Source organism: Tenrec ecaudatus, chromosome 4 (assembly GCF_050624435.1).
Source record: "Tenrec ecaudatus isolate mTenEca1 chromosome 4, mTenEca1.hap1, whole genome shotgun sequence".
NCBI lineage: Eukaryota > Metazoa > Chordata > Mammalia > Afrosoricida > Tenrecidae > Tenrec > Tenrec ecaudatus.
This window is the reverse complement of record NC_134533.1, coordinates 84,355,425-84,367,945: the sequence shown is the minus strand read 5'-3', so window position 1 is coordinate 84,367,945 and position 12,521 is coordinate 84,355,425. Positions and strand designations below refer to the sequence as shown.

Below are 12,521 nucleotides of genomic sequence, written 5' to 3'. Positions count from 1 at the left end.
TTCCAGCTCTTATCTGTACCCGTGTACATGCGCTGGTCTAGCCAGATTTGTAAGGTAGAACTAGGATCATAATGGGGTTGGGGGGGGCATTAAAAAACTAGAGGAATGTCGTGTTTCATCGTTGCTACCCTGCACCCTGTCTCATCTCCTCCCCGGGACCCTTCTGTAAGGGGCTGTCCAGTTACCTACAAATGGGCTTTTGGGTCTACTCCGCACTCCCCCTCATTCACATTGATATGATTTTTTGTTCTTTGATGCCTAGTACCTGGTGTGCTTCTTCCAGGTAGGCTTTGTTGCTTCTCAGCTAGATGGTTGCTTGTTTATCTTGCAACCTTTAAGACCCCAGACGCTAAATCTTTTGAGAGCTAGGCACCATCAGCTTTCTTCACCACATTTGCTTATGACCCACTTTGTCTTCAGCGATCATATCAGGCAGGTGAGCATCATGGAATGCCAGTTTAACAGAACAAAATGTTCTTGCATTAAGAGAGTACTTGAGTAGAGGCCTACTATCCATCTGCTACCTTAATACTAAACCTATAAATATATGAACATAGATCTATTTCCCCATCATCATATATATATATTTATATATGTACCTGCCTGTAATGTAGACCTCTATAAATGACCTTTGCCTCCTAGTTCTTTCCTCTATTTCCTTTTACTTTCCTCTTGTCCCACTATCATGCTCAGCATTCATTTGGGTTTCAGTAATTCCTGTTACACTGCCCTTGATCAAGCTCTGCCAGGCCTCCTACACCCTCCTCACCATCTATTTTGGATCACTTGTTGTTCCTTTGTCCCTGGGTTTGTTAACAACTACTTCATTTCCCCTGCCTCCTCCTCTCCCAGGTCACCCCCCTTGAACCTTGGGTCCCATTGTTTTCTCCTCCAGGTTGTTTATCCCACTTCTCTTATCTAGCTAGGCTTACAGAGATAATACTATGCACACAAAAAAAAACAAGACAGCACAAGATCTTTACACTCTTATGACACACATTATGGCAGAGTGATGGAGAAACAGCCTTCAGTAACCAAGGCAATAAATGTTTTAGGTCAGTGCAGAGGAACTACTAAGAAGATAGGAACATTTAAAAGCAAACCTCTAAATCGCCTTCATTGATTCAAAGGCTGAAAGGAGCTTTAAATCCCCAGCAAACTCTCAAGCAGGTATCTATTTTGGAAACTTGCAAAATCACTCTCAAAGCCCTCACTAGAGGACCGTCATCCAAAACTGCGACCAGATCCGAGGTCACAGGGTTTCAGTGCTTACTGTCAGATTTTGCCCTTTAAAAGGAAAAAAAAAAAAGGGGGGGGACACCAAACACGGAGGGGGGGGGGGGCGTGTTTATGAAGAGGAAAAGTTGCAGGCCATTATTATCGCCTGGCTGGCCTACAAAGCAACTCTCCATCACAAGACAGGTAAAAGGGAATTTAACTAAGGTCCCTGGATTCCCATTTTTAAATGTCCTGAACTTAACCCTAAAGTTGGGGGCCCATCCTCTTTCCAGCAACAGGCATTTGGATGACAGGTCAAACTTCTCATTCCCCTCTCCTGACCCTCATGCAGGATTTGGGATCCCGTCCGCCGAACCCCGGCGAGCCTTCAAAGTGCGAAACCGACATGACGCGCGTCCCCAGGGCCCCTCGGGAGCCGGGGAGCCCCCACAGTCCCGCCCGGCCCACCCTCCAAACAAAACTTGCCCAGGGTGAGGCTGAAAGGGTCTCACCAAGTACAGAGGGGCATAGATCTTCAGGGACTCCTCCAGGGCGCCCCGAGTGATTTGCAGGAAGGAGACCCCGCAGGAAGGGTGCCAAGTGTGGCCGATCTCGTAGCAGTTATGAGGGATGGACTTGCTGAGAGCCGCCATGACGAGGAACCACCGAGGGGCTAGGAGGGGGAGAGCTGCGTGTGGGCAGGAATGGAGGGAGGAGGGGAGCGAGCGCCCCAACCGCCGCGCGCTCTCCCCGCCGCCCGCGGGAGGTGCGGAATGGAAGGGAAAGGTCACGCGACCGAGGTTACTCGGGGCCAAAGTCCTCGGATGTTGAGCGTTCGACGTATCGCCGCTCAACGGGGCGGGACGCGCACCGGGGAGGCGGGAAGAGGCGGAGCGTGCGCGCTCCCTCAAACTAGCCTCCGCCGGCGGCGGGCTCCCGCGGGCTCGGCGCACGCGCACGCACTCGCCTCCGAACTCGCCGGGTCTAGGGCAGCGGAGCGTTGGAGAACCTGGGTCCCAGAACGCGCCTCGGGGCGCAGAGCTCGCAAGCGCCCGCCTGCCGCCCCCGCACACTACTGGGCAGTGGACTGCGCGTGCTTTGGCGGGTGCCCTCTGCTAGATGATTTTAAGTCATCTTACAATGATGTCGTGGGAGGAAGCCTGGTGGCGCAATAGTTAAAGCACTTGGCCAGGAACCCGAAAGTGGGCTCCAATCTTTCCGCAGAGAAAGATGTACAGGTTTGGAAACCCAAGAGGACAAGTCTGCTTTGCCCTAAAATGCCCGTGACTCAGAATCCATTCCACTCCATGGTAGCGAATTTGTGTGTGTTTGGTTCGGTTTGGTTTGGGTTTTGGATTAGCCTCTGCCCTCTCAAAGCCTGGCCAAGTAGGGCTGAGGGTAGTTGGAAGAAAGGGATTAAATAAACCAGCGGAGGAAGAGGTTTGCCTGGGACAAACGTCCTCCCTAGCTGCCCCTCCCTAGAGGGCCAAGCCATCACAGGCTGCTTGCTGGTTGAAACTGGCCTGCTCCCAGCTACAGGTCTTCCTGAAATGGGTGGTGCCTGGGAAGTCTTGCCAGATCTCAGCCATGTTCGACTATAGGTTGCCCCTAGTCAAACACGGAGCCACCGAGCAATTTTGTGACAGCAGCAGTCGGGTGCGCATTGTCCAAAGAGTAAGCACAGGAGAGACAGGGGTGCGGTGTGAGAATTCAAGCCTAGAGAGAGCATGGCTGGAGAATCCCACCCAACAATTGACATGAAGTCCTTTGGAAAAGAAGGCTTTAGGGGGAAAATGAAAGAAAAATGGCAAGTGGAGCTTTGCTCACAATCAATTCACAAGTGTAAATTTGTTTTTATGGTTTTATAGAGTGGGGTTGGGGGTGGGGATGGGGGTGGCGGCTGTGGTGTGTGCCTTAAAGATCATGGCAAACACTGTATCTCCATAGGCTGTTCATTCTAGTTATGACCAGTGACTCAACTGGATATGCTCTTGGGCCTTCATGCTGCTTCATTTTGGGTTTTTTTTCATGCTGCTTCATTTAAAAAGAAAACCTTTAAGAGCTCACCAGCCAGGTAACGCAAAGGATTTCTTCTTTCTCCGTAGAAGATGAAGAGTTAATAAAGGGCACTATTCGAGGGATTCATACAATGGCCTTGAAAGATGGTTAAAAACAAGCTGAAGATGGTTGCTCTTGTCTGATTTTGAAAATGCCTACTACAAAGAAGGGAAGAGGAGTTAACAAAACTAGGCTTGTTCGGGTCTACATACAATTGTGGTGGGAAGGCACATGTGGAAAGTGCACAGTGCCCAGTGTGGCGCGCCCGACACGACGGATAACACTATGGTAATGCTTAAGACCCGCTTCAGTGAAGACACACATTCCCTTTGTTGACGCTAGGCAAGATTTTCAAACAGCAATATGTGGTGCCCATTTCCTATCCACTTTTCTTGCAACATAATTTTAGATGTTTCCACACACCATTTTGTTTAAGGTAATTGGTTTTGAGAATGAAAATATAAGATTTTCCCATAGAAATATTGAAAAATGCTTTTTCAGTGATACATAGGCTCTTTCATCCAAGTAAGCAGTGCCTCCGCCAATATACTTTTTCTTTTAAAAGAAGCTCCTTATGTATCAAATTAAAATCCACCCCCCGAACAGATATCCATTTTAGGCTGGAACGGAACTGCTGGAAATGTCCTTTACTTAAAAACTCCTCTGTGTAGCTGGGAGGGCCTACAGAGAATAGCCAGATCTTTCTATATCTATAACAAAGAATCTTCGGTTGTATCTGTATTTAATCTTTGCCTTAAGAGAGTTTCCTACTTTGACAATCTTTTAGAATCTGGAGAGCCAAAATAAACCACATTTATATTTTAGTCTGTGGTAGTTACATAATCTGTGGTCAATTTGAGACTTAAGAGTGAAAGGGTGGAGTTTAGCCCGCCAATCAGGCAGCAGCTTGAAGCTTGATGACTTCATTTGGTGGCAGTAGGGATATAGATAGCTCATTGGAGGTGGGAAACATGCTGCCTCCCTGCGAGACATTCCTGCAAACTAGACACATGGTGCTACTCTAGAGCCCTGGAGCTGGAGGAGCCATGTGGAGACCCCTGCCAGCACTGAACTGCTTACACTGCCACTGGATCCACACGGCTTTCCACCCACTGGCCTGCAATCTTTCTGCATTCTGTGTCATTGTATGTGTTGCATGAGTCTGAAGAGAAATTTATGGTTTGGTATCGAACATATGGGCTAATATCAGACTTACAGACTTGATCTGGACTGGGCTGGGATGTTTTCTCAATATTAAACTGCACTTGTATATAAAGCTCTTTCTTATATGCATATGAGTATCTATGAATATATTTCTCTAGTCAATCTAGAGTAGCACATAGTCCAAAAGTCTCAATATTATATATTTCCTCCAAATTTTATTTACAACGGAATTATTCCTTTTTAGTTTATCAGTGTCTGACTGTCACACACAGCTTTCTCTCAACTACTAACCAAAAGATTGGAAGTTCAAATTCATCCAGCAACACTGCTGAAGAGGGCTTGGTAGTGTACTCCCTTAGATTAGTTATTGAAAATCCTCTTCGTCGTCTTCCCCATCCTCTGCTGCCACAGGCATGAAGGTTGAGCTGTGCAGCTTCAGTGGGTACAAGATTTACCCTGGGCAGGGGTGGGGGGCTTGGGGGGGGGGCGCTAGCCAATGGATAGGTTTTCCAGTTCCTTAATGCAAAATGCGAATCGGCATTCCTTTCCGAGAGGAACCCTCTGCAGATAAGCTGGGCTGTTCTCTACAGAAAGAAGCACCAGAAGGGGCAATCGGAAAAAATTCAAAAGAACAGAACCCGCCGTGCAGTCAGACTCCAGAGGACCATCGCGGGTGCGTCTCGTGCTGATATTATGGCCAAGAGGAATCAGAAACCTGAGGTTAGAAAGGCCCAACGAGAACAGGCTATCAGGGCTGCCAAGGAAGCAAAAAAGGCAAAGCAAGCTTCTAAAAAGACAGCAATGGCCGCTACTATAAGGCCCCCACCAAAGCAGCACCTAAGCAAAAGATTGTGCAGCCTGTGAAAGTGTCCACTCCCCGGGGTGGTGGAAAATGCTAAATTGGCAGCAGAGACTTTCTAAAAAAAATGCAACTATTTAAAAAAACAAAAAGAAGGAAGAAAATCCTGCAGCAGTGAGAGAGAAGCAAGCAGTCACAAATAAAGGATCCCCAATAAAATTAAGTACCTATTTTTCCTTTAAAACATTGGAGGCTAGAAGACAATGCAATGGTATATTTAAAGTGCTAAAAGGAAAAATTGAAAAACTGTCAACTGAGAATACTATAGCCAATGAAACCATCCTTCAAAAGTAAGGCTAAATCTAAAACATTGACAGAGAAACAAGCTAGGCAAGTACAAATCCACCAGATCAGCCATACAAAACACATTAATGGGAGTTCAGCTGATGGAAGAGAAAGACACTAGAAAGTAACTCAAGATGATATATAAAAAGAAAGATCCTTAATAAAATGTAATGTATGGACAGGTGTAAGCTATTAATAAGAATCACAATTTGAAGAGATCACTGAAGATATGGTGCTGTAGCAGAGGGTGGTGAAGAAACTAGATGGTGTCCAGTTATCAGAAAGAATAGTATCTGGCCCCAAGCTGACAACAGAGTCCTGACCTCAGGGCCCGCAGGGCAGGGGAGGGGGCAGCTGTGCGAATCTACCTCACAGGCCCACCCTCTGTGGGGCATGTCAGGGGACAGAAACACCAGCCCGACCCTCAACAACCTGAGGGTGCTGTGGGCCTCCCCAGAGAGAATAGGGTGGGAGGGAGGATTGACTCCTTGGTAAGAAGGACAGCCACCCGCCACTTGGTCTCCAGGAAGCTTCCAGAAAGTGCTTTTATGTGTCTTGCATGCATTGGGTGGTGGGTGGGGAGCAAAGGGGTCTCCCACCATCCCCTCCACACCATTCAGCCCCAAGTGAAGTCCACCTCACCACTGGGGATGGGCCCTCCTTGTACCCCTCCCTGGGGGGGGTGTGGCTAACCCCGAGCTGCACCCTGCCCCTCTGTGTGCTCACTCACCTGTGTGTCCATGTGGTGTGCGTGTGTCCTTGCTGTGTCGTGAAACCGTGACCGTCACCCAGTCCGAACCACAGCTCGGCCCGAGGCCCAGAGTTATGCAACTGTCTGTGTGTCCTGGCAGCATCGCGGCTTTGAACTCGATAACTCTTTATTTTAGTAAGATGCCCCAGGAGTTCTCCACGGTCCCGTCGGGCTGACAGAGGTGTTATTTTTTTGGCCATAGAACCTACATAGATGAGGTCCCGAAGCCGGGGCCCTGCAGGGCATTTGCCTTAGCGGATATGTTTATACAGAAGAATATAAAGATTTCTTTTGGCATTTTGGGTTTTCCCCCCTCCCTCTCTCTCACACACACACACACAAAGCTCCTTCATCTGGTGGTACGATTATTTTTTTTAACTAAAATGAGATAAAATTCTTAAAAAAAAAAAAAAAGACTAGTATCTGGGATCATAAGGACCTGGGCTCAAACAAGAAGTTATCTAAGTGAGATAACAAGTCAGTCCACATGAAAGAAGCACACCAGCCTGTGTAATTCAAGGAATGTAAATAATAAACTTTAAATTGTGTATAAGACCTTAAATTGTGAATACCTGGTTTGCAGAAGGCTATAGATGGTAGTGAAAGTCCAAAATCCATTTTCAGGGTTCCCACACAGATTAAGCCTCCAGTGAATTCCCTGCAATTATAATTAAGGGATTTGAATAGCCCTGCTATTGGACAGCATTGTAAGGTCAAGTATGGCAGACATACTAGGGTCAAAATGGAATATCTTATGATTTGATCTCCCTGTTGATCCATTTTAAAGCTGTTTCAGATTTTGGGAGGTGGGGTTTGTTTCCAATTCAGGGGAAATACACATGGATTAAGCCTGTAGTGAATGCCCAATGACCATGGACCAGGGAATATCTATACCATCCTGCAGGAGGGGTTGGACAGTGTGCTGCTGCAGATGCAGTTGGGGTAAACTTTAACACCCTATCATTTGATCTCCCTTATTTTCTATTTCATTTGCTCTAATATTTTAAATATTTTCTACTTTCTTTTTGATTGAAGTTTTTATGTTTCACTTTGTCTTTTTTTTTTATGCTTTTCTTTATATCAAATCCATGATAGGGAAATCTATATAAACAACTATGATAATAGTTCCTTAGGGGCAGGTCAAGGGAGGTTGGGAGAAAATGGGAGCAAAAATGACGAGTACAAGAAAGAAGAAAATGTCCTAACACTGATTATGGTGATGATTAATTATACAACTCTCTTTGATGTCATTGAACTATTGAATTTGTGATAAGTAAATTATACGGCAATAAAACTGTTAAAAATAATGCATGAAAGAAAAGTCTAAATATTTTTTCATATATATTATTTTTACTTTAAAGCAGTGGTTCTCAACCTTCCTAATGCTGCGACTCTTTAATATAATTTCTCATGTGGTGGTGACGCCCAACCATAAAATAATTTTCATTGCTACTTCATCACTGTAATTTTGCTACTGTTAAGTATTGGGCAGCCCCTGTGAAAGGGTCATTCGACACCCAAAAGGGTCGTGACCCACAGGTTGAGAACCGCTGCTTTAAGGGGAAGTATGTGAGAAGAGAGGCTGAGGATCCAGAAAAATATAGAAAAAATATGAAATATTAAAGAATTTTCAGGTATAGTTCCTTTAAATTGAAAGTGATATTTAAAGATTACAGCTACACATAATGTGATGTGGAACTATTTATGACTCATTTATTTCTACAAATTTGTAAGAAAAATTGATGGTTTGTTTTTGATATCATTTTATTGGGGGCTCTTACAGCTCTTATAACAATCCATACATCAATTGTATCAAGCACATTTGTACATATGTTGCCATCATCATTTTCAAAATATTTTCCATTTTAGACCCTTGTTATCAGCTCCCCTTTTTTCCCTCCCTCCCCGACCCTCCCAGCCTCAAGGATCTCTGATAAATTATATATTATAATTATTTTCATATCTTACACCACCCACTATCTGTATTTGTCACCATTATTGTTGTACATCCCCCTGGGGATCAGGGGGAGGTATACATCGACCATTGTAGTCAGTTTGCCTCTTTTCCCCATTCTCCCCTGACCCTCCCCTACCCTCGTGGTATCACTACACCCATTACTGTTCCTGAGGGGTTTATCTGTCCTGGATTCCGTGTGTTGAGGCTCTTCTCTGTACCAGTATACATGCTCCAGTCTAGCCGGATTTGTACAGTAGAACTAAGGTCATGATAGTTGCGGGGAGGAAGCATTAAAGAACTAGAGGTATGTTGTGTGTTCTGTCGGTGCTATGCTGCACCCTAGCTGTCTCTTTCCCTGTGACCCTTCTGTGAGGGAATGTCTACTTATCTACAGATGGACTTTGGGTCTCCATTCCACCCCTCCCCCACCCCCACCCCCCATCATTTGCATCAATATATTTGTTTGTTTTCAGTCTTCTGATGCATGATACCTTATCGGGTCAATACCTCATGATCACACAGGCTGGCGTGCTTCTTCCATGTGGGCTTTGTTGCTTCCCTGCTAAATGGCTGCTTGTTTAACTTTAAGCCTTTAAACCAGATGCTATATCTTTTAATAACCAGGCACCACCCCCTTGCTTCACATTTGCTTATGCATCCATCTTGACTTCAGCCAGTGTCCTGTAGGGAAGGTGAGCATCAAAGAATGCCAGATTATTAGAACAAAGGGTTCTTGCATTGAGGGACTACTTGAGAAGAGACCCAATGCCTGTCTGCTACCTTCAAACCTAACATTTAAATATATGTTCATAGAACTGTAGCCCTATACTTACATATTATTATATCTACATATGTGCATGCCTATATTTATATCTCTATAAATATCTTTTGCCTTGTTAAAAAAAAATCTTTTGCCTCCGAGCTCCTTCCTGTACTTCTTTTTACTTTCCTCCATTCCTACTATCATGTTCAATCTTCATTCTACTCTCAGTACTTTCCCTCAGCTACAATGTCATCAGACATTCTACACACTGCTCTTCACCATCTATTTTAGATCTCTTGTTCCCTTGTCCCAGGGTTTGTTGGATCCCCCCACCCTTTCTCCCACCTCCTCTCCCATGTCCCCCGAGGGCTGTCAGCCCCATTGTTTGCTCCCCAGGATCCATTATCCTTCCTATCCTATATTGATAGATATGAGAAAAATAGAAGAAAGAAAAAACACAAACAATCCTATAAACCATTCCAGGTCTGTCTGCTGACCCTTCTGAATGTTTCCAGTCGGATCTGGTGAAGTGCCCCACCCTGCCGACCGATTCCAAGGTCTCTTTTCAGGGTCTTCTAGTATTCCATTGTTTTGCACCCTTTGCTTTTCGGGTTCACTCCCTCCATGTTTTGCTTTGGTAGGGTTGGGTGGGGTGGGGTTTGGGGAATCAGACTGGACATAATTCACACTCAGTGTCTCCAGTGCTGTCCCCTGTAGCCCTGGAGGTCAGTGAGAGGCATCACGTCTTATGGTGGGGCCAGTCCCACGGTTCTCTCTGTGCATTGGCTGCCCCACGCAGGAGTGTTGTCCTAGAGGCTTGATGGACAAGGATGCAGTTCTCGTTCTCGTTCTCTCTCTCTCTCTCTCTCTCTCTCTCTCTCTCTCTCTCTCTCTCTCTCTCTCTCTCTGTCTCTCCTTTCCCTCTTAGTTTGCCCCAGTGTGGTCTGGGCAGACCCACCCCTCTCCCCAGGCTATATCTCTTCAGTGCTGTCCTTTGTAACACAAAGGGGAATGGGGAGGGGAATGGACATTGCTGGGACTGGGTCCACCTCACAGACCTTTCAGCTCCTTCTTGCCAGTATGTTGCTTGGTGCCCCGTGCTGAGCTCTGGTCCCTTTCTTGTTTTCCTGTGGAGACATGAACAATAAATACCCTCCCGCTACGTGGGTTAGTGCCCTGTTTCCCCACTATATACATCCTTCTTTTGAAAAATTCATGTTTCTTAATAACAAATATATATTAAAATGCAGAGATAAACATAAGTTTATAGAGTATATGATTTAACTTAAATCAACACCAATTTACCCTTGAATATTGTTAATGTAAGCTGTTAAATGCAATATTCATGGTAACACTAAGAGAATACATAAAACATGCACAAAACAAAAAGAGAAGGGGAAAAGAAAAAGGGAAAGGATCCAAAAATCGCTTACTACAGAAAACCAACAAAGCAAAACAAAAAAGACTTAAGATGCATAAAAGCAAATCACAAAATGGCAAATAACTTACTTCTTATCAGTAATTACAGTGAATGTAAATAGGCTATATTTCCAAATAAAAATGCAGAGAGTTAACATAATTAATTTAAAACAAACATGATCCAATTATAGGCTGTTTACAAGAGACATCTTAAAATCAAGGACAAAATAAGTTGAAAGTTGAAGGGTGAATAATAGTCCATGCAAATAATAACCAAAAGAGACCTGGAGTGACAATCTTATTATCAAATAAAGTAGGTTTTAAAACACAATCTGTCAAAAGAAATAGAGATGCACAGAATCCAGGAACAGGAGTGGGAATAGTGATACCAGAAGGATAGGGGAGAGGAAGGGAGAAAGGTGGATGGGGGAGATGAAGGGAGAAAGAGGGAACCAATCGCAATGATTGACACATAACCATCCACCCCCCTCCAGGGGAAGAACAGAAAGCATGGGGAAAGGGAGACGGTGGTCAGTGTAAGAGATGAAAATAAAAACAATGTACAATCTATCAGGGGGTTATGAGGATGGGGAGGGTAGATGGAGGAGGAGGGGGGAAAAAGAGGAGCTGATCCCAAGGGCTCAATAGAAAGTAAATGTCTAGAAAAGAATGAAGGCAACATATGTACAAACATGTCTGATTCAATCGATGTATGGATTGTGATAAAAAGTTGTACAAGCCCCCAATAAAATGATTTTTTTAAAGGAGATGGACATTATATAGTGAAAATAGTGTCAGTTAATTATGAACATTTCACCATCATAAATATATATGCATTCAACATCAGGACACCTCAATGGAAGGGTAAGTCATAAAATGTTGCTGCAAAGTTATAGAGAGCTTTATTAAACAAAAACATAAAAATGTGAAGCGATTGTGTTTCAACATATCCTCCATCCAAGTCGATACTCTTCTCAAGGCAATGTCTCCATTTAACAGTTCCCTGAAGACTCCTGCACTCTTCAATGCCCACCTCATCAACACACAGGCTAAGCATCCTCAAGAGACTCTGGGCCCATTTCTTTTCAATGTTCTTACTGCCTGGAGAGCAAAATGGGCAAAACCAGGGCTTTAGGTAACATTTCCCACTAAAATTTGTAGGACAGCTTTTGCTGTCCTTGAAAACAGAGTAAGGACATTATCATGTTGGGAAAATGTCTTCAGTATAAAGTGGCACTTTTTAATTTTCTGAAAACTCCATTGTTGGTCCTGTGATCATCCCGTGTCCTTCAAGAAGTTCAATCAAGATATTTCTTTGGAATTTGCCCCAAATCGCCATAACCTTCAGAAATAACCTCTCGGTGATGACCTGAATTGGCCTATCACAACCTCTCAGTAATCACTGCTTTAGTTTGACTCTCCTCCCCACCCCCCCCACCTCCCCCCCACCTACCAAGGAATTCTAACAAGACCAAGGCAGGTGTGCTACTCAGAGAACTTGACAGCAACCATGCACTAATGCAGAGACAGGTTTAAACAGAGTTTGTTTGGAGGGCACCCATAAATGTATGAAAAGGAGTCCTAGTTGCAATACTATTTCAACTTACCCTTGTAAATAAACCCCCACTGACAAATTAACAAGAGAAATAGACAGGACTCCAATAATAGGGCCAGTCTTCAACACACCACTTTCAATATCGGAAAGAATATCTAGAAAGGTCAACAAAGAAACAAAGGGCCGGGATGACATTCAAAACGAGTTAGATTTAACAGCTGCATATAGACCATTCCACCTAAAATCAGCCCCTCCTCCTCCACTGCACATGGCTCATTCTTGAAAAATGACCACATTTTAGGTCATGAAACAAGTCTTACCGAAATTTAAAAGATTAAAATTATACAAAGCATTTTCTCTAACTATAACAGAGTAAAGCTAGACATCAATAAGAGAAAGAAAAAAAGAACAGAAGTTAAACAACATATTATTAAACTATGAGTTAAGGGAAAAAATCACAAATTTCCAAAGGTCATGTGAATAAGAAAAGCA

General features: G+C 44.2%; 1 protein-coding gene and 1 pseudogene across 1 annotated transcript in view; one reads left to right on the top strand and one right to left on the bottom strand.

Annotated features, from left to right (window-relative positions):
* Positions 1–2,078, bottom strand: part of TMEM135 (transmembrane protein 135) — a 241,999-nt gene extending 239,921 nt beyond the window's left edge. The window contains exon 1 of the mRNA XM_075546429.1: positions 1,731–2,078. Within this exon, the coding sequence (XP_075402544.1) occupies positions 1,731–1,871 (141 nt within the window). The 5' untranslated portion in view covers positions 1,872–2,078. The remainder of the gene's footprint in view (positions 1–1,730) is intronic.
* Positions 2,079–4,853: 2,775 nt separating this feature from the next.
* On the top strand, positions 4,854–5,339 carry LOC142445936 (large ribosomal subunit protein eL24-like; annotated as a pseudogene).
* Positions 5,340–12,521: the final 7,182 nt, after the last annotated feature.